We start from the raw sequence: 21,785 nt of genomic DNA on the forward strand, positions 1-21,785 counted from the left end.
TGTGATGGATGGATGATGGATAGATAGATAGATACATACATACATACATACACACATACATACATACATAGTTAGACAGCCAGCGTTGGCTCTGGTTAAGTAGAATCCCATGTGCTTTACACTGGAAGAGATATTAGATGTGATATATCCCAGGGAGTTCCAGAACTTTGCACTTGGTAACCCTATGGGTTATCATGGAGTTTCTTTGAGAGCTGGAGGATGAGGTAATCACAGATGGGAGACCTAAGCCCCCTACCTGACATCAACAAGAGTCTATTTGTATTTAATGTCTACATATTGGGTATTCATGTAGAATTGTATTTAAAGAAAGGGTTCCACTATAAATATTAGAGAATCTTGTTCTAGTCCAGCCCCTTTATTCTGTAAGAGGGAGAAGATGAACCCCAGAGAAGGGAAGAGGTTAGGGCCCCTGACCTGTATTTCAGGTGCATTCCCAGTGTACCCCTCCCTTGAAATGTAATAACTTTGAATCCCCTGACATACTGGGAAACAAGCAATTCCTCCCAAGAAATTTTCTTTTTAAAAAGTCACTATTAGGGGCACCTGGGTGGCTCAGTCATTGGGCGTCTGCCTTTGGCTCAGGTCGTGATCCCAGGGTCCTGGGATCGAGCCCCACGTCGGGCTCCCTGCTCCACGGGAAGCCTGCTTCTCCCTCTCCCACTCCCCCTGCTTGTGTTCCCTCTCTCGCTGTGTCTCTCTCTGTCAAATAAATAAATAAAATCTTAAAAAAAAAAAAAGTCACTATTAGAGTAGACCTTTGGGGCATCTATCCAAGAAACACTGCCATGTGTTCGAGACCTGCCTCCTCAGGTTGGCCCCATTGGCTATGTTTGCATTAGATGAGGCCACTCACCTGTCCTCAGATGTTTGGACCAAGGGAAGCATTCTGACCAAACAGGGAAATCACATTCTCCCTTGTACAATTTGAATGTAGGATACCAAGTGCTAGTTGGTTTCTGTGGCCCCTGAATTAGGAAGTGAGATGAAGCTTCAATGTCCATATTTAATTAAGGCATGATGAATGAACAGGAAGAGCTAGTTTCAGCGCAGGGGGGAATAAAGAAGACACACAAAGATAAGCAGATGTAAAGGCTGTGTGGTTTCAGGAAGACCGACAGATGGAAAGACAGACAAACCTTGGTTTCTGATAGTTTTCCTTTACAGCCAGGTTGTATCTTCTGTTCTTGGACTATTTGCTCGTATATTCTGATAATTCTCCTTTTGCCTGATTTAATTAGAGTGCGTTTCTGTTTCTTGCAACCACACTATCTCTGAACATGAGAGCACTTTGGAAAGTCTCCTCCTGGCAGATAAACAGGCTCCACTCCCCTGTGGCCTGGTCCTGATCTGATAATTTTTTCCTGAGCCCAACTTGGAGGGGCCTTGTGTATAGCTATGGGAAGGGGAAGCGTTCTCTATTTGTGGCATCTTTGTGGAGTGTTTTATGAGGGCCCATCAGAGGTTTCTAGAAAGGGACTTCACTCATCCCCAGGTGCTGCTGCTATATCCCCATGGCAGGATCGACACAGCATTTTCCGCTGGGACTTCTTGTTTACTTCAGAGCAAGTGCACCACTATTCACAGCTAGAGGTATATTCTGAAGTGACAGCATCCCTGCATCCAAATCAAGCAGTTCCTCCAGCATTTGGGTCCTAGGGTAGGTTTTTGCCTACTCCTAGGCACATCAAAGCATGTCTACGGTATGGTGGGGGACAGAGGAGCAATGGGAACCAGTCTTCCCTGGAGTAGAGTCTCCAAAAGTGGACCCTTTACAACTTATTCCCATGGCCACTATTGAGACCATGATGGAAATACATCAGAGGACACAAGTTAAAGCAAGGATCAGTCTGTTCAATTCATCAGCAGTAAGAACAGGGGGTTCTTGGGAAGGAACCATGGGAGGTGCCTTTTTTACAAGCTCATCCTCTTTCTCCCCCGCACTGCCCAATGACACAGCCCCTCTTTCCTGGAGTTACAGACTAACACATAATACATTTCTGGTGAAGGCTGGAGCCACAGAGGTACGAAGCAATTCTGGCTCCAAGATCCTGCTAATAAATGAGGAAGTCAGGCCAGGCCAGGCCAACAGGGCCCCCACCATGAGAAAAAGAGGAATATAAAGGCACAGAGAGTGTTGAACAAGGGAAATATCTTCCCTTTCCCCAAACCTAGCCTGGCAGAGTCTATAAACACGAAGATTTTCTATGTGATTTGGAGAGAGAACCGGCATAACCGATGGGTGACTGGAAGCCATCACCAGAGGGAAGAACATGAGCTTCAAGGCCAGTTGCTAATCTGAGCTCTCAGAACAGCCCAGCCAGGAGCACAGGCAGGAGAAACATGGGCCAGGCCACCAGGAACCCTGAAATATAAGAGAGAGTCTGTCAAGTGTTGGGCTTTGGATGTTAACAGCCAAAGCAAGCTAGCCTTTCTATCCTCTACCTTACAAGGACAAGAAAGGCAAAGTATCCTTAATATCTGTTCTAGGTTACAGCCCCTGGGAAGTGGCAAAGGGGTCATGTGGTAGAGGCAAAGCTATCTAATCATCAAACACTTTTTCATATTCCTTTGGGCACATTGGAAGGCAATTTTTCCCCAGCCTCCTTTGCAGGTAGGTGAGATCACATGATTGAATCTGGCCAGTGGAATATGGGTAAAAATTATACATGCCATTTCTAGACCTGGTCCTTAAAACCTCCTACATAATTTTCCATACTCTCTGATCCACCATCTAGGGACCAGATGCCAAGGATCCAGCAGAGGACTTGCCGGGGACAGTGGAGTTGCCAGAAGTTACCAGAAGGTAAGAGCCTGACTTCCTAATGACTGCAAAGCACAGAACTGCATCCCCCAGTGATTTAGTGGGAAATAAACTATTGTGTAAAGGCACAGAAAGTTGAGGATTGTTTGTCATAGCAGCTAACATTACTTATGCTAATACTAAAGAGGCAGAAAGACACAGAGGTTAAAAAACCTCTGAGGCCTGACTTCTTAGCTTAGAATCCCAGCTCTAGTTGTGCCTGGGTGGCTCAGTCGGTTAAGCGTCTGCCTTTGGCTCAGGTCATGATCTCAGGGTCCTGGGATCAAGCCCTGCATCGGGCTCCCTATTCAGCAGAGCGTCTGCTTCTCCCTCTCCCTCTCCCCCTCACTTGTGCACGCTCTCTCTCTGTCAAATAAATAAATAAAATCTTAAAAAAAAAGAAAAAAAAAAAAGAATCACAGCTCTACAACTAGTTGTGCAGGCCCAGGCAAATTACTGAGCCTCACCATCTCACCATGACTGAGTTTATCTGTATGCAAAATTGAAATATCACAAGCAGCTATTACCTCATGTGACTTTTTTAAGGCTTAAGTGAGTAAATTCATATCAAGCATTTAGAACATTGCCTGGCACATAATAAACACCATATAAGTGTCAGTTTTGAATACTAGACTCTAAGATCTGGGAGGGTTGGGATCATACCTCCTCTGAAAATGACCATATACTCAGTGTTAATGAAGGGTGTGGATCCTGAGTGATAGATGCCTTGTATTTGGGGGCCTTGGGGAGGCGTGTGTACCCCCTCCCACTGTACTATGAGATTATAACTTTTCTCCATCCCATAAATTTCAAAGTAACTTGGTGATGTCCTAGAAGGGAGTGAAGAATATCATAATTTTTTTGAAATATTAGTGTATGACAACCAGTTTGTATTTATGAAACACAGGCTGATGTTCAGTTAATTTTAAAACGTCAAACATGTTTGTGGGAGATAGCAAACAATGAACACCATAAGTGCCCTCTTGTGGTGGTCTCATACCACATAAGATTGCTCCCCTTTTCTTCCAGAAGGCTCCAGAATCCACTGCCCACTCTAGAAATTAGTCAGTTTGGCAAACTCTACTGGGAAACCAGGCTGCTGCAGGCACTGCGCTAACCTGAAATATTGGGAGAAGTGAACGAGACGTGAGGTCTGCTCTCAAGCTCCTTTTGGTCTGAGATCTAACCCCTCTCTCTGATGAGTGCTACTTTTTTGAGTGTTGTCTGAATATTAGCACTAAGTGTGGAGAGGCCATCTTGATCTTATTTGGAAACTTTTAGGCTGTTATCTAACTGTAGAATTAAGGATGGGAAGAACTTTTTCATGTGTGGGTTCACCAATATAGGTCATTTGTGTATTGGGAAGAGGGGGCAGTAAAATCTTAGTAGCATTGCTTTCCTTTGGGTCCAAAATACGTTTCTTGGATTGGTCTCCCTGTTAAACTCCAGGTCACCCACCAAAACCCCATTCAGATATTGCCACCTGCTGAAATTCTTGCCTGACCTTATCCAGTACAGTTAATTACTCTTCTATGTGCTCCTGCTGCACTATCTAATTGCTTATGATTTATTTGCTTATATGAGTGTTTCATTTTTGCAGTTGTTGTTCATTCTGCCTATAGGGCTTGTTCCTTTATTATTTGCAAACCTGGTTCCTTTTTCTCATTGCATTCAAATATCACCTCCTCTGAACATTTTTCTGGCCATTTACCCATTCTGATATTTATTTTTCCTTCTTGCCTTATAAATAGAACCATCAAACATTGGTTCAGGACATGGCCACCCAGAATAAAGATTACATTTCCCAGCTTCCTTTGCAGCCAGGTGTGACTAAGCTTTGGCCAGTGAGATGTAAGTGGAAGTATAAGGTGTCAGCTTCCAGGAATGTTCCTTAACTCTGTGACTTTTTCCATATTCCTTCCATCCTGCTGGCTAGATATGAAGATTGGAGCTCTGGCTGCCATCTTGGACCGTGAGGATGAAGAATGTGGAGGGGGACAGCTTAAAAGAACTTGATTCTTGATGACCTTGTGGTGCCACCCCAGGAGCCCTGGATTGCTTGCCTCTGGACTTCATTTACATGTGAGTAAAATAAACGACTGTCTTTTTAAAGACGCTATTACCCATGTTGGTAACTTTCTATCACATCACCCTCTTTTCTTTCTAAATTATCCTGTTAACTTTTTATTGCCTGTTTCCCACACTGTAACATAAGCTCCATGAGGGCAGGCACCTGGTCTATCCTGTTCACTATTATATCTGCAGCATCTAAAACAATGCCTGGCACATGGTAGGCACCCAATAAGTATTTATTGTTAAATGACTGGACCCTGCGCTAGACTATGAGCATCTCAAGAACCACACTTGGGACTGATTCATTTCAGTGTCCATAGTCACTAGCACAGGCTAAATCAATGTGCACTGAATTGAAAAGAGGAAGAAGAGAGGGTTGGGAGGGAGGGCAGTGGGATAGGCAGGAGATAACGATGTACCTGCAGAGTTGGGGGTTCCGTTCACGATGCCAAGAGACGGAGTGCCTGGGGACAAGAGCAGAGGTGAAGGTTTCCTCAGTCATGTGCCTGTGACTGGCACTGTGGCCGTAGCTGCTCCAAGTCCTCCTGGACCTGGCCACCACGGCCACTGACCTGGCCACCCACACTGTTGAGGTGTCTTTTATTTAGCAGTTCCATTTCTAAGCCCATTTCATGCATTTGAAACTTAGTTCTTCCAGCAGATTTGTGAGGAAAATATTTGTGAGAAGATTGAGGCTCAGTTGACCAAGGCTAAGTTGACCTTGTTGTAGGTAGTAAAGCTGGGATTTGAGCCTCCATCTCTCTGATTCCAAAATGAAAGTTCCTAACCCTCCAACTACCCTGTGATACCACACGAAGCATCAAGTTGAGGGCTCAGTAAAGAGGCAGGACAACTCAGGGCAAAGCCTTTTTTACAAGACAGCCTCAGTTTACTCACCTGGAGAATGGAAGTGGAAATAGTGCTTACCTCCTTAGGCTGTTGTGAGCCTTCCATGTGATGATGCATATAAATGTTTTGTATGGTGCCAGCCACATGTGTTATTACTATTACTGTCATTGCTGTTGTTACTAGCATTACTGCATCCTAATTTCTTTAGGACAAAAAAAAATTGCTTTCATTCTTCTGGGGTTTTTGACTCCTCCATTCCAGCAGGAATAAAAACCACCACAGTAGTGCTAACCCATGGGTAGGATGGGTAAGCATTTGTGGGGCAGTTAGAAAGCTTCCCCTACATCATGCCCCAGAATATTATAACTGGATTTTGAAAAACAGTCATTCACCAGAAAACAAAGTTGGGTTAGAACCTAGACTTCACCCAAAAGGGGCTGAGGTAAGGGGACCTGGCAGGAGGAATAAGGGAAAGGACATACGCTGTGGAATCAGTCTGAGCTGGGTTCAATTCTAACTCCAGCTCCTCATGAGCTGAGTGATTGGGGTGAGCCACTTAATCTCTCCAAACTTCAGTTTCTTGCCTGTAAAATGGACTCAGTCAGGAGAATGAAGGGAGTTGATGGATACTGAAAGCTTAGCCTGGTCTCTAGCACATAGGAGGCTCAGCACAAGTGGCAAATGCTATTATTATTATCCAGAGCACCTCATGGAAAGATAGATTTACTGGTGGGGGCTGCAGTGAGGAGGCAGAAAAGGCTCTAGGTTGTTAGGGTGGTGACCCCAGGCATCTGTGGTTAACTCTCAGAACTTGACCAGCTGGCCTTCTCACCAGAAGTTAGCCACTCACCTCTCCGAGTGATGGGTCCCAAATCTAGAACCTGGGCTGGGTTGATAGCCACTACTTCACTGCGGAGTTGACTTCTTGAGCAAGACTGTGGGGATGGAGAAATCTCATTATATCAAAATTTAAAGTCACAGTTCCTATCCAGGCTGTCCTTGCAATGGGACAAGAATCTGGCCCAAGAATGGGACCCCACCCACCATGTGGCCCTGACTCTGAGGCTGTGGTTTTCTCAATCGAGAAAATTCTTACTGTCAAGTCAAACAAACATGGGTTTGAATCTCATCTCCACTCTCTTCTAGCTGTCTAATTTGGGACTAATGACTTCACCTCTCTATTACTATTAAGTAGTACCTTCTTGGTTGTAAAGGTTAAAATGAATGTGTCTGTAACACCCAGGCACATAGTCAGCACTCAACAAATGCCAACTACTAGCCCGCAGTACCAAACAGGGGTTAAGAGCATGGACACTGGAGTTACCTCCCAGCTCTGATGTTTTCTAGCTGTGTTGCCCTTGGGCAAAAGACCTCTCTGAAGCTCAGTGTCCTCATCTGTACCATGAGGTCAATAAAAGAATCTACTTAAGGGTTGTTGTGAGAATTTAATTAGATAAAGCATATGAAAGTTTTAGTGCAATTCCTGACATGGAATAAGCACTTAAAAAGTCAACTATTACGAAATCATTCAAAATATGTCTTGTGCCAAGGAAACTTAGTGGACAGGCTCCTTTGTCTAATCTGCTTCCTGGGGACACAATAATTATATACACATGGGCTTTTTGGAGATTGTCCATCCATTTATCCTTTTTTCTTTCTTCTCCTCCTTCTCTCTTCCCCTCCCTCCCTCCTTTCCATCCATCCATAATTCCAATAAATATATATGGTGAGACTACCAGGTACCAGGCCCCATATGAAACTCTGAATAGTTCACTCTGAGTTACTCACCGGCTGGCACTGTTCATTAAGGGAATCGCAGAGATGAATCTCACAGTGCAGGAAAACTAGGTCATAATTTCCAGCAAACATGAACATCTGAACTGAGAACCGGCTTTCTGAGGACACCCCATTCTCCTCCACATGGATGGTGGAATCATATTGATTTGGGCAGCTGGGAGGGTGACAGGGGCAAGGGTCTAACTTTTAGAACAGCTTAAGGGACCTGAGGCCCTTGGCTGTATCTTTAATCTGTATCCAGTATAAAAACATCATCACAGAGAATTAAAGAGTTCCCTGATTCCCTCCCTCCTGACATAGACTTTTATTCCTCCGGGTTTCCTCCAAGAGGTTTATTTTTTTGAGACAGAGAGAGAGCATGAGGGGTGCGGAGGGGCAGAGGGAGAGGGAGGAGCAGACTTCCCACTGAGCGCAGAGCCCAACATGGGGCTTGATCCCAGGACCCTGAGATCATGACCTGAGCCAAAGGCAGATGCTTAACCGACTGAGCCACCCAGGCACCCCCTCTAAGACATTTATTCATCAGCCCATGTGGTTTCAGTTTTGTGGGGTACAGTCTCTGAGGTGAAATAGACTGCTTCACATTCCAGCCAGAACCACTTTCTAGCTAAATATCATTAGCAGATGACTTAACCTGTCTGAGCCTCACTTTTCTTGTCTAGAGCGGAGACAGTAATCCATACCTCTTGGGGTTGATGTGAGCATTTAGTGACACAGTGCATGGCACATAACTAAGCTCAGTGATAAATATTAGTTAATATTGTTACTTACCATGGTTTGAGTCATGATCTATGGATATGCCTTTTCCCTTTGTTTTTGCCAGTTAGCAATTTCAATGATATTTTGTCCCATAACACTTGTCATGCCATTTTCATGTTGATTAGTCAGTGTTAATATCTGTATAGTAGCCCATCATTACTTAATGGATCTCTATTTTTGAACTGTGAACCTATTTCCAAAGTTATAAAGGATACTGAAATGAAAAATAATTGGCATTTCTCTATCTTGCTGACCTATTTTGTATTAATGCTTTAGGCTAAAATGTCAGGAGTGATATTCCTGGGTCAAAAGTATGGTCATGATATGTAATGCCAAATTATTTTCCAAAAGAGGTAAGCCAGTTTACACAACTGCCAGGCAGGGGCATGGTGATCTTTCTCCCCCCCCAAATCCTTTTCAGGCCAAAAGATAACCCAGAGTTGCCCGTTACCCATTTCTGATGATGAAATATTTCACAGGGTCAGTCTTGTCTTCAGTAGGCGTGGCATAGCAGTTCCTCAACAACAGGTTAAACCGGAAGGTGTCCCCTCTCTCCAGGATGGCTCCCACATAGAGCATGGATTCAACAGCCAGCACAGCTACGGCCCCTTCGTAAGGAGATGTATAGTTCTGGTCTTGGAACAGGGCCATCCTGACAGTGAACTCTCCATCCCCGTCCACACTGATGTTCAGAGAACTAAGAAGAGGAAAGCCATAAAAGTGGAAACATTAGGTTTCCACCAGTGAGAACAAAATAAATCCAGCCCTGCACTTGTGTGAGGCTATTAAGGTGAAGGCACATCTTTGGTTCCTAAAGGAACTATTCAGTCACCCATTTAAAACAAGCATTTAGTATCTGCTAGGCACTAAACTTGACAAGCAGACGGGTGTGTCTCTGGGATCTCCACCCATTCTCCCTGCCTCACAGATCACTCATATCTCCTTCACTCACAGAATAACTGCAAGTGCACACCTCTGTCTTCCCCCCTGTACAATGGGATCAGTCCTGTGGGTTCACCGTTTTTAGCAGCAGTTCTCCTCCCTCCACCAGGGAATCATCCAGTGAAACATCCATTTTAAAAGAGGAATGGCTTTAATTTTTATTTACTATGAAACTTGGGGCCCCAACACAATACAGTCTGAAAACCACTGAACTAGAAAATTACTAGTCCTAATTGTGCTACTCTGTGAGCCCAGGAGGCAATGAGGGGATGGAAAGGGCACCATGGAGTTCTGACACCCTCAGAAAATCCCCCAGCAAGTCTATTGGTATCTAAATGCTGAGGAATCCATTCCACAGGGAGATAGTAGTGACCAAAATAGATGAAAGCCAGTGACCAAAATAGATGAAAGCCTCTTCGAAATGGATCCCCACCCAAATTGCTACTTGGTTCTACTTCTAGTGAATTGAGGGTGCTGTTTATCCAATCAAAGCTAATCCTGGCTTAAATCCCACATCTGCGGGGAAGCCTTCCTGCTCCCACCATCCCCGCCCCACAAAGATTAGATCAGGGACCCTTGTTCCCTGATCCCACAGCACCCTGTGCTTCTCCCACATTGCATTCATCTCACTTGTAAATAATGATTGGTATAATTAGTTGCTTAATTCCTGTCTTCCTCAAGATAAATGAAACTGTGGTGTGTTTTTGTTCCTTAGCATATTTAATTAACATTATTTCATGTTGCTGCATTGCTTCTTAATAATAATCTTTAATAGCCACAAAATATTCTATGTCTGCCTTGTGCATGCTGAACATTAATCTATGATCAACAAATATTTGCAGAATGAATGATGGAAAGAGTGAGAGCTCCTGTAGGAGGTAGGCAGCAATCTGAGGACATCTTAAGCTTTGCCTGAAGTGAATGTGATCAGTGTCAGGGTTATAGATCAAAGGGCAAGGGTCAGTGCCATACCTTACAATGGGCTGCAGGGCGGTTTGGAGGCTGACTTTCATGTCCAGTGGGTAGGCACACTGGAAATTGATGTTGAGGATGGTGTCTCTGATGATGAACTCATTGGCCACGGAGAGGGTGTTTTTGTAGATGGCATGGGTTCCATTTCTCTTTGGCATAAAAACAAGACCTATATATGTTTACATGTTTATGTGTGTGCAGGTGTATCTAGAACTCAGGCCTGCCTGACTGCAAGGTTGATACTCTCCATCATGCTGCCACCCTGCCTTCTGATCTCCAGGAAGCATGTGGGCCTCTTCCCTTAGTGGCTCTAATGCCTTATGGGAAGGGGAGTGAGAATCCCAGATCAAAAACTAGAACAATAATTTTTGGCCCTTGGGGACAGTCAGCAACCACCATGCTTGCTCCCATGTCGACCCCTACCACATCACCCCTAATTAAAATAATCATAATCATAGCTTACATTTATTCAGCTCAAGCAGCAAACCTGTTCTAAGCTCTTTATGTGAACCAACATGTGTAATCTCACATACTACTAGAGGCCCAGAGAGGCTAAGTGACTTGTCTAAGGTCTCATAGCTACTGAGATAGCTCCACAGTCCAACTCCCACCCTCTGGCAGCAGTGGTGTAAACACCATTCACCTCCAGAATGTTTCCGCAGGCCCTAGCCTCAGTAGGGCTAGTCACGGATATCCAATTTCTCTCCTCTCTTTGCGTGATGCTGTTGCAGTTCCAGTCTTGCAGGTAGGCAATGACCTTGTCCCCAAAACCCAGGCCTCCCAGCTGACACTTGTCCAGTGACACCTTGATCTCCTCAGCCCCACAGTTCAGCTGAGGCTGCAAACTGTGGACATCTGGAAAGTTGAGAAAGGGGATAAGGTGGAATGGACAGGGCTCTGGAAGCAGTGGGCACAGCCCACATTCCCTGCCCTTTGGAAAAGCCATCATACCCAGCGGGGAGTTGGGTAGACTAATAGGGGCCTGAGACCTAGGTGGGATTCACACCTAGGCTTGTAGTGGGTGAGGTTGGCAAAAAAGCCCCTGGTCCAAGATTTCTAAGCATCCTATGTGCAAGTATAGGGAGGGCTTTCATGTCTTGGGGATTGGGGATCAGGGTCTCTGGGGATTGGGGTCTCTAGAGAAGCAGGGCTATCCTGCATTCCAGATTAGAATCAAGGGTAGATACATACTACTCCTACTCCCTGGCTTTGTGAAGCCAGCATATCTGACCAGGTTCAGAGCCATTGCTCATTTCTTCCATTCATTCGTTCATTCACTGATTCATTCCATTCATTCATTCAGCATTTATGCATGAAATGCATCTTGAGCATTTACTGTCTGCACTGTTCTAGATACTGGGGATACAGTGTTTGTCAAAACTGACAAAATCCCCACCCTTATTTATGGAGCTAACATTCTGATGGGGGGGGTAGATAGTAAATGAAGAGAAATACCATTTTGATTGTATTCATGAATGCATTGATTCAAATACATTTACTAACCACCTTCTCCATGTGTGAGGCACATTCAACACAAAAATAAAGAAAACATGGACCCAGCCCATGAAGATTGCTTGGTCTTGTGTCAGAATCAGCATGTCAACAGCTTATTAAGGTGCAGTATGATGAAAATACTAACCGAAGTAAGTTCTAGGTGCAGAGGGAAACACAAGAAGGTATATCTGAATCTGTCAGTTACGTCAGGGAAGGATTCACTGAGGGCTGGAACTTGGTCAGGAGTAGGAGTTTTGCAGGTGCATAGGTCAAGTGAGGGCACCCCTGGCTAAGGGAACAGCAGGGGCAAAAGTGTGGTGATGAGAGAGAGGATGGTGTGTGTACAGAGATGCGGAGCTCAGAGGTACAGGAACTTAGAATGGGTGGGGGTGGAGTGTGAGAGATGGAGAAGTAAGCAAAAGCCAGATCACAATTGGGTTGTGCCTGGAAGCAATGGGGACTTGCTGAGTAGCCACTAATGAAGACTCGAGGCAGGCCACCCGCCCACCCAATCAGAGAGGACCTGCCAAGGATGCCCTTGGAGTCTCCAGGTACAGGAAGAGCATCCTTGAAATCCAACATCTGATTCTGTGATGGCCCAAATCCTGGGAGACAACCCCGAGCCTCTGGGGGCTTGTCCACCCAATGAGCGGAAAGAGCCTTCATGGAGAGCGGGGTTGTTTCCTTCCAGTCCTGCCCCTCATCCCCACCCCACTCCTGCTAGGCACACCCAAGCACCACTTGGTCCACACTGCAGCCCAGTTTTCCAAACACATGCTTGTTCTTGCCCCACTGTCTAGAACACTTTCTTTTCCACAGGGACTGGGAGTGTGCTCAGAGAAAGCATGCTTATGCGAAGGGCAAGAGTCAAAGGCCCTAATTAGAATTCTAGGTGGGAAGGAAATAATCTCATTGGGAAATTCATCCAACCCCCATCCAGGGCTTAGGGCTTGTTTATGGCGTCTGTATCCATGAGTCATGTGCCTCTGCTTGTTTACCTCCTGGGACAAGAACCTTCTCACCTTAAAAGCCTGCCCATTTGGACTGCTTGCCCTGTATGGTGCTTATTTTTACTATTATCTTAGTCCCATTTTACAGATGAGGACATTAAGGCTCAGAAAGTCTAGGTGCCTTGTCCCAGGCCCCAGAGAGCTACCACGTCGCAAATCCAGGACTGGCATAGGAGTCTGCCCGTGTCCTCACATGCAGACTCTGCAGATATTTGAATGCAGCTCCCACACTTGCAGAGTTCTTGTCCTTAGTACCTTTGTCCCTCATGGGCCAAGCTCACCCATGCCAGAGCTGCTTCCTGAGGCTGTGATCCAAAGACTGACCTGGCAGTTTGTTCCATCCCTGCTCTCCCATCCTTGCAGATGGCTTTGAGAACCTTTTCCCTGACCTCTGTTCCATCCCCACTGACTCTGGTCCACACCTTGTCCTGACCCTCTGCAACTCCCTCCTTGCTGCCTTGCCTGCTCAGACCAGCACCGTTCCCACTGTCCAGCCCTGCTGAGCCACTCACCAGAGCTGTTGAGGTCCTGTCTGCAGTAACAGTCCCAGGTGCCGTTGAGAAAGCTGCACTCCTCCTCTGGGCGGCAGGTGTTCTCACACTTGTTCTTCGCAGTGTAGGGGTCTCCGGGGTGAGGCACAGAGGAAGAGGATTAGAATGCAGAACAAAGCGATCTGAGGCCACCAAGGCCAACTCTGTCATTCTACCAGGGCCCAGAAGTCCTGCCCAAGGGTGTGTGATACATAGTGGAAGGGTCAAGCCTCAAACTCAGATTTTCTGACTCCCAGTCCAGTGAAGTGAGAACCTAGAGGCTGCCATCCTAAGGCTTACTACGTGGCAGACGCTGTTTGAGGACTTTCCACAAATTAGCTCATTCAGTTCTCATGGTAAGTGTATGAAACTGGGTAGCATAATGGTTAGGTATATAGATCATGGAACTAGAATATCTGGGTTCAAATCCCAGCTCTGTCATGTTCCTGCTCTGTGACATTGGGACAGCTGCTTAACCTCTCTGTGCCCCAGACCTCTCATCAGGTGTAATTATATAGTACTTGTATCTCATGAGGCTGGTGAGAGCATTAAATGAGTTCATAGTCTAAAGCACTTGGATTGGAGCAGGGACACTATGCATTGGCTGTGACTTTTGCCATCATCCATTTTTTCAGATCAGAAAACTAAAGCTCAGAGAGGTAAATTGAACTGCCCAAATGGGATCTAAATCTGAATGAGCTTGTGTTCTTCATATCATGCTACACATATGGAGATACATATTTGTATCAGGAGATTTTGCCCTCAACTCTGAATTTCTGGCTTTCCTTGAAATGTTGGAAGGCCTGGCAACCTTGGGTGACATCCCCACTGGGCAGTAACACGCGGGAGCTGAGTCCAGGCTGTTCCGCTTCGTCTCCCGATCTGCCTCACTCACTGCTGATGCCTGGGCTCCTCACCAGGGGGCCCCGCCCCCCAGCCATCCCCGGCTCTTGGCCACTTACCTGTGCAGTACCTCAGACTACACTTGGGGGTGCCCTGCAGCTGGTACACATGGTACTCGCCCGGGCAGGCCTTCACCTGCACCTCGCTCTTCCAGAGACAGCAGTTGCCGCTCCAGTGGGCACAAGCGGTGCGGGTGACAATGCCCTCCTCCAGGGTGGGGTGAGTCCCATTCAGCCACATAGGGGCATTTGTCTGGCATCGGTACATTGGGACACAGGTCTCTGGCAACCTCACTCCTCCGTCTCCCACAAAGCGGTACCAGCCATTCTTGTCGTTGTCACACAGCTGGCCCTGTTCTGTGTACTCCATACTCCGTGAGGGTTCATCCAGGCGGGTGTAACTCTCGCAGGGGTCATAGGAACGAATGTGGGTGGAGTTTCTGTCATCTGGAAAGCAACAGTGCGCTTGGGTTTACTGAGCATCCTCAGAGCCCACAGGATTTTAACCCTCCCCCTCCACACATACACACACACTCTGGTTTTGTTTTGTTTTAGAGTGGGAGGGGGCAGGCAGAGAGAGAGAGAGAGAGAGAGAGAATCTCAATCAGGCTCCACACTTAGTGCAGAGCCCAACGTGGGACTCTATCTCACGACTTTGGATCATGACCTGAGTGGAAATCAAGAGTTGGATGCTTAAGCCACTGAGCCTACCCAGATGTCCCCCACACACTCTGTTTTGAATTTTAAAGGTGCATAAGGACCCTAATGAAGAAATGAGGCACACAACCCATTCATTACATGTCAGCCTTCATCACCTTAGGGTCAGAATAATAATGAGGACTTTGTGTGTGATATATTATAGGCATTAAGAACACCAAGGGCAGGGCGCCTGGGTGGCTCAGTTGTTAAGTGTCTGCCTTCGGCTCAGGTCATGAATTTATGGTCATTTAACCATAAATTTGCTGTATAGTCTTCAGACTCTTTCTATGCATATGTTTAAAATATAGGGATTTTTAAAAATGGGTTTAATGCTGTACAGCTTTTTTTTCCCACTTACGTATTTTACTTAATACATCATAGACATTTCCCCCTTACTAATAGATATAGATCTAACACAAGATTTCTCAACCTGGGCCCTACTGATGTTTGGGGCTGGATAATTCTGTGTTGTGGGTGGATGTTTAACAGCTTTCCTGGGCCCTTCTCACTAGATTCCTGTAGTTCCTTCCTCCTGGAAATTATCAAGCATTGCCCAAATCACCCCCAGTGGAGAACCACTGCTCTAACAGGACCATTTCTGATTTTGCTCATCTCATGGGGCTTTTTTTTAGATTTATTTATTTATTTTTGAGAGAGACAGAGGAGAAGAGAGGGACAGAGGGAGAGGGGAAGGGAGAGAATCCCAAGCAGACTCCCCGCTGAGCACAGAGCCCCATGCGGGGCTCGATCCCACCACCCTGAGCCGAAATCAAGAGTTGACCTCTTAACCGACTGAGCCACCCAGGAGCCCTTGATATCATGTTTTTTGTTTTTGTTTTTGTTTTTAAGATTTTATTTATTTATTTGAGTGAGAGTGAGAGCGCAGGAGTTGGGGGGAGGGGTAGAGGGAGAGGGAGAAGCAGATTCCCCACTGAGCAGGGAGCCTGATGTGGGGCTCTATCTCAGGATCCTGGGATCATGACCAGAGCCAAAGACAGACACTTAACTAACTGAGCCACCCAGGCACCCCGATCTCATGGTTTTTAACAGATTCAGGAACTATGATCTATGAGGAGGCTGAGAAGTTAAGGGGTGTGTTGGTCAGTCTGGGTTTAAATCCAGCTCCACACCTGCTGGATTTAGGTCATCAAGGATGACCGTGACAGGTGATTTGACTCCCCTGAGACTCGTCTGCAAAACAACACCTGCAAGTTAGTGGTTCCCAAACTCCCTCCATTCCTAAGCCTCAAGTCACAATGTTTGCCACATCTGTGTCCACCTGTCCAATTATCTATTTAATATGTTTCTTTCTTTTTTTTTTTTGTTTATTAAAAGATTTTATTTATTTATTTGACAGAGAGAGAGACAGCGAGAGAGAGAACACAAGCAGGGGGAGTGGGAGAGGGAGAAGCAGGCCTCCCGCCGAGCGGGGAGCCCGATGTGGGGCTCGAACCCAGGACCCCGGGATCATGACCCGAGCCGAAGGCAGACGCTTCACCGACTGAGCCACCCAGGCGCCCCTAATATGTTTCTTTCAATGACTCTCTATAAATTTGTTTCATCTTAAGGCATAATATCTGTGATACCGTAGGTATGGTATACTAGTTACACATTTCTTTTTTTTTAATTAACATATAATATATTTTTGTTTCAGGGGTACAGGTCTGTGATTCATCAGTCTTAAACAATTCACAGTGCTCACCATAGCACATACCCTCCCCAGTGTCCATCACCCAGCCACCCCATCCCTCCCACCCCCCTCCACTCCAGCAACCCTCAGTTTGTTTCCTGAGATTAAGAGTCTCTTATGGTTTGTCTCCCTCTCCAGTTTCATCCTGTTTCATTTTTCCCTCCCTTCCCCTATGATCCTCTGTCTTGTTTCTCAAATTCCACATATCAGTGAGATCATATGGTAATTGTCTTTCTCTGATTGACTTATTTAGCTTAGCATAATACCCTGCAGTTCCATCCACATCATTGCAAATGGCAAGATTTCATTTTTTTGATGGCTGCATAATATTCCATTGTGTGTGTGTGTGTGTGTGTGTGTGTGTGTGTGTGTGTGTATACCACATCTTCTTTATCCATTCATCTGTTGATGGACATCTAGACTCTTTCCATAGTTTGGCTATTGTGGACGTTGCTGCTAAAAACATTGGGCTGCATGTTTGATGGTGCATGATCCCTTTGGATCACTACATTTGTATGTTTGGGGCAAATACCCAGTAGTGCAATTGCTGGGTCATAGGATAGCTCTATTTTCAACTTTTTGAGGAACCTCCATACTGTTTTCCAGAGTGGCTGTACCAGCTTGTATTCCCACCAACAGTGTAGGAGGGTTCCCCTTTTAGTTACACATTTCTGATACACATGAAAAAATATACATAGCCATTAAAAAATTCTTTAAGAGTTTGCCATGCACCACTGTACTCCTCTCAGGATGTATCCCCCATTTTAGAGAAATAAAGCCCTAAAGCATTGCTAGAGGATTAAATGAGATAATAAGTGTAAAATGCCAAACACAGCCCCTGAGGCCTAGGAGGAGTTCAGGCTGGTTCTCTTCTCCAGTTCTGATTTATTGAACAATGTGAACGCCTGAATTATGGACTGAGTACACACACAGGATCACATTCTTGTAATACACATTAGAGGGACTTTTCTGAAAAAGAGATTTTCAAGCCTTGCTTACATATGTACTTATTTTAAGGAAAGGAGTCACTGTACTTGTTGTTCTTGGATTATTTCCCGCACACACACTGTGTTTTCCCAAGGGAGGCCATGAGCTGAGTCCCTCCTTCCCCTCCCCACAGCCCCCCTCCACAGGTGACACAGGCAGAAATTTTAGCCTGGTGTTAAGCCTGAGGACCCTTCCTACAAGCATCTAAGATGCCCAGCCCACAGATCTTTGAAATGATCATGGAGAGATCAGTACCTCTAGTCCTTTCTTTGTACATATGAGCAAACCTTCAGATGAAGGAGAAGGTGCTTGCCAAAGCGAAGGCACAGAGTGACTAGGTGATTCATGTCCCCATGAATCTGGGCTCTCTGAGCTGCACATATTCTGGGCATGGGAAGTTACGTTAACCAACTCCATGGTCCTTGCATGGGGGATTTCCGATTTGGCTCTTTGAGAGTTTATTGCTGTATTCTAGTTTCCCTCATCTTGCACCCCTTGACTTCTAGCTGCTAAGTCTTCGCTTTAGACATGTCCCTGTTCCCCTCACTGACCCTGAACTGCCTTCTCTGCGCTCCCCCTCTCCCCAGGTATTACGGGGCATCTGAGATTCCAGGTGAGCAGAGCACACACCTTGCTGTTCTGTAGATGCCAGGGTCAGAATGCAGGAGGCCAAGGCCAGCCACAAGACATAAGAGCCCGTCCTTTCCATAAGCTGAGATGTGCAGGTCATTCAGCAGCGTGCAGACTCTCCATGCAGCTAGGGGAAGGGAGAGACTCAGATACAATGAGGGTGACAGGGGTCATTCCTCTGGGGATAAGCTTAAGAAGGGAATTCACATCAGTTCAGCACCATGACTTGTACTCAGCCCCTCGGATACGTTAGCTCATTTAAGGCTCCGAACCCCCCCCGCCAGGGAAAGTACTATTCTTGCTCCCACTTACAGATAAAGAGGGAGATGGGACTCAGAGCATATCAATCCCAGAAATATTGACTGAGCTCCTTCTACATGCAGGTACTATGCTGGAAGTTAAATAGCTTGCTTAAGGCCACAGGCCCATGTTTGCAGAAATGGACCCAAGACTTCTTTCGTGAAGGGCTGTATTGTTTTAAAGCAGGCGTGACTTGCAGAGAGGAGGTGGGGTAATGAGGGTAGGAGGCTTGCCAAGGGGATGAGATTGACAGCAAGAAAACCAAAGGTAAGCTTAGAGCTGGCTGGCACTGCAGGACATCCTAGAATCCCTCAGGTTGATTCCAACTCAAGTAGGGGTATAGGTTCTGGGAGACTGGATAGAGGGAAAGTTACAGTGCTATGAATATCTACAGACAAAAGTAACAGCTGCTTTCTTAGTTCTGGTGTATTGGGCGCTGTCCTAGGAGACTCCTGAAGTGTCCTAGATGCATACAGATTTCCTGTGAGGGTGGGACCATGTCAGACTGTGCCCCCATTGCTTGTTCCTAGCATGGTGTCTGGCACACAGGGGGTGCTCAATAAAGGTCTGAGCAATAATGAATAAGTAAATGGGGATGGGGAGGGCAGAAACAAAGAGCTGTGAAGAGCCTGCCAACACTCAAATGAGTAACAGTCCCCCTTCTGGGAAACTTCCCTCCAACGGGCAAATCTTTGATGACTTCTTAAAGCCTCTGGAAGACTCAAGCTAGACATCTGTTTCTGGAGGGGATACCATGAATATGTTAGGAGAGAGCACCCAGGGCTGGTAATTCTTAGGGATGAGATCCCAAGTAGGTGCCTATGTTCCTGGAGGAGGGACAGGGTGAGGGGGCATCTTTAGACCTGGAGTAGCCAGCAGGTGGTGGGAATCATGGTTGAGCTGGACACAGAATGACATCTGGAGCACTTGACCGGGCTGAAAGTTCTGAAAGTTTCCAGAAACAAACAACCCTAGCACATCCAGTGGGTCAAGGGAGGTGGGGGAGCCCCCAAGATTGGAAGAAAAGCCTGCTGGGGCTTGCAATAGGACTTACCTTGGGATAAGAACACAGAGCTGTCCTCCTCTGGTCAGCGTGGGAAAGCCTGCTGTGTACCATACTTTTATTGCAGTTTTCAACCCACGTGGCTCTCCATGATTGGTGCCCAGATAGGACTGGTGTTAATCTCCCAGGTATACATTGGTCTTGTTGGGCGTAGGTAAGATAAGTGATTTACCACAGAAAAGAGCGGAAGAATGCCCCCTCCATAAACCAGTGAAGCTGGTGCCATATTTATTACCAGAAACCAAACACTAATCAAAAGGGAGCTTAACACCCAAAGGGAAGTGAGAGAAATCAAACAGGCACTGTTTGCACAATAGATTTCCAATTGTACCTTGTGTTCTTAGCTAATCACCTTAGAACACTTCTGCTTCTGTCTAGATGCCACTCCACTTGGGGCTAGTTAGAGCAAGGGAATAAATAAGGAAGTGGGGGATGGGTGTTTTCCTATTTTTGGCCCGTAGACTCTACCCACCTTCAGATACTCAGTGTTGAGGAGTATGGGAAGGGCCAGTTTGGTGATGCTGAATCATGGAATAATACCAAAGGACAGACCAAATAAGTGTCAGAATCACCTCTCCTCCAATCCCTCCTAAAATAGTGGGCTACCCTAGAGATTGGAAGGTATGGAACAGAGAGGAAGCCGTAGATCTTGGACTTGGAAATGTCAGGCTTGGACCTGGCTTCCATGGCATGGTATTGTGGCATTAATAAGGGAGTCGAAGCTTTTGCAGAACAAGTGGTCATTGCCTGTTCTTGTTTCTCTGGGACTCCTTAAGGAGCCAAGGCTACTGAAGGCAGGGAGCACAGGGGTCCTGGCATTGGTAACACTTCCCAGCAAAACCCCAACCTGGGCAAAGAAAAGGTGCTACAAGCCACCTTCTCTACTCCTAGTGCATTTGGAGACAAATCCCCTAAATGTGGAACTTATAACCACCACAAAGGCAGGATTCCAAAATTCATCTGGGCCCACAAAACAATCAGTTCCTCCTTCCCTCTTCCAACTCCTCCATTCCAGTCTGAACCATGTGGTTAGAGCTGCCTTGCTAAGGCCATGTCTTAAGGCAATTTTTTCTGGCCCCTTGTCAGTACATTTTTTTGCTACTTCCTCCAGACACTCTGCATCTCCCTGATTCCCCTGTGCTATTGTTTTCTTGATTTGGATATTCTTGCTCTTCCTTCACATGTCCTCAATAGATCCCATTTTTCTCATCATTCCATAAACTCTCACTGGAAGGTGTCAAGTTATCTCCTGGTTTCTAGTACCTTTTACAGGCTGGTGAGTTTCAGATCTGTATGTCCATCCTGGACCACTCCCTTGACATCGGATCCATCCACCCAGCTGCCTGCTGGACTTCTCTCCTTGGGCTGAGATGCTTGAGGCACTTTTAACTCAGCAGGTTCAAATCTGAACTCATCCATTCTCCAAATCTCTCCCTTTTCATTACATCGTCTGTCTTAATCCATGGCACCGCTATGCACCTGGTCACCCAAGCTGGAAACCTGGTTCCTTCCTTTCTCCCTCAGTCTCACATTTCCAGTAATTACCACAACTTGTCACTCAGTTTTCAAGTATTTCTTGAATCTGTCTTTCCTTCTTTAGCCCCATTTCACCAACCCTAATTCAGGCTACCGTCATCTTATGAGGGTGATTTTTAACAGGTGCCTAGTGGGTCTCCTTGCTTTCATTCTTTGTCCACCTTTGATTCTGTTACCTCTCCTGCAGCCAGATGCCATAGCATCACCTCTCAGCATTATCCCCCACTCCCGCCACTTCATGCTTCCTGGGATCTGACCCCTGGCCACAGCTCCTACCTCACCTACAGCTTCTCCCCCACACATTCTATGCTCCAGCCAATCTGTGGCTCTCTGAACTCTTCCCCACCTCCCGACCTTTGCATGTGCTATTCTCTCTGCCTAGATCATACTATGCCCAGCCTCCTACCACATATTTAGGTCCACCTCTCTCAGGAAGACTTTCCTGAACACCACAGGCTTGCTGGTGCATCTTTTCTCTGCTCCTGTGCCTCTCTGGGCTGATTCCAATCCCACTCAATTACCTACTAATTTATCTGTCTCCCTCTGAAGGCTGTTAAGTTCTTTGTGGACAGGGATCTTGTCTGCAGTTCTAACCAACACCTAGTAAGTACTTGTTGAGTAAACAAATGGAAAAAAAAATAACATACATGCATCAGAGCCTCTCCTGTGAGTAATGCCTCAAAATTTATGGTTGTCCAAGTCTTAGTGAAACCTTGCTGGGAAGACACAAG

General features: G+C 46.1%; 1 protein-coding gene across 1 annotated transcript; it reads right to left on the minus strand.

Moving 5' to 3' along the window:
* Window positions 1–1,412: 1,412 nt before the first annotated feature.
* GP2 (glycoprotein 2) lies at window positions 1,413–18,255 on the minus strand. The gene is made up of 10 exons (XM_021698353.2): window positions 18,156–18,255; window positions 14,210–14,596; window positions 13,230–13,340; window positions 10,857–11,068; window positions 10,214–10,362; window positions 8,751–8,996; window positions 7,532–7,694; window positions 6,594–6,678; window positions 5,314–5,358; window positions 1,413–2,383 (listed from the first exon to the last, which is right to left on the minus strand). Exons 1-10 carry the CDS (start codon window positions 18,253–18,255, stop codon window positions 2,325–2,327), a joined length of 1,557 nt encoding a protein of 518 aa, XP_021554028.1. The 3' UTR covers window positions 1,413–2,324.
* Window positions 18,256–21,785: the final 3,530 nt, after the last annotated feature.

This window comes from Neomonachus schauinslandi, chromosome 5 (assembly GCF_002201575.2).
Source record: "Neomonachus schauinslandi chromosome 5, ASM220157v2, whole genome shotgun sequence".
NCBI lineage: Eukaryota > Metazoa > Chordata > Mammalia > Carnivora > Phocidae > Neomonachus > Neomonachus schauinslandi.

What these genes read in the sequence shown, in the direction of transcription:
- GP2 (XM_021698353.2), bottom strand. Translation starts at nt 18,255, where the DNA reads ATGACCTGCACATCTCAGCTTATGGAAAGGACGGGCTCTTATGTCTTG. An exon ending in GGCATCTACAGAACAGCAAG is followed by an intron (nt 14,597 to 18,155) that starts GTGTGTGCTCTG and finishes GTTGCTTTCCAG; the next exon opens with ATGACAGAAACTCCACCCAC. An exon ending in TATTTCATCATCAGAAATGG is followed by an intron (nt 7,695 to 8,750) that starts GTAACGGGCAAC and finishes TCACCCTCCCAG; the next exon opens with CTGCCCAAATCAATATGATT.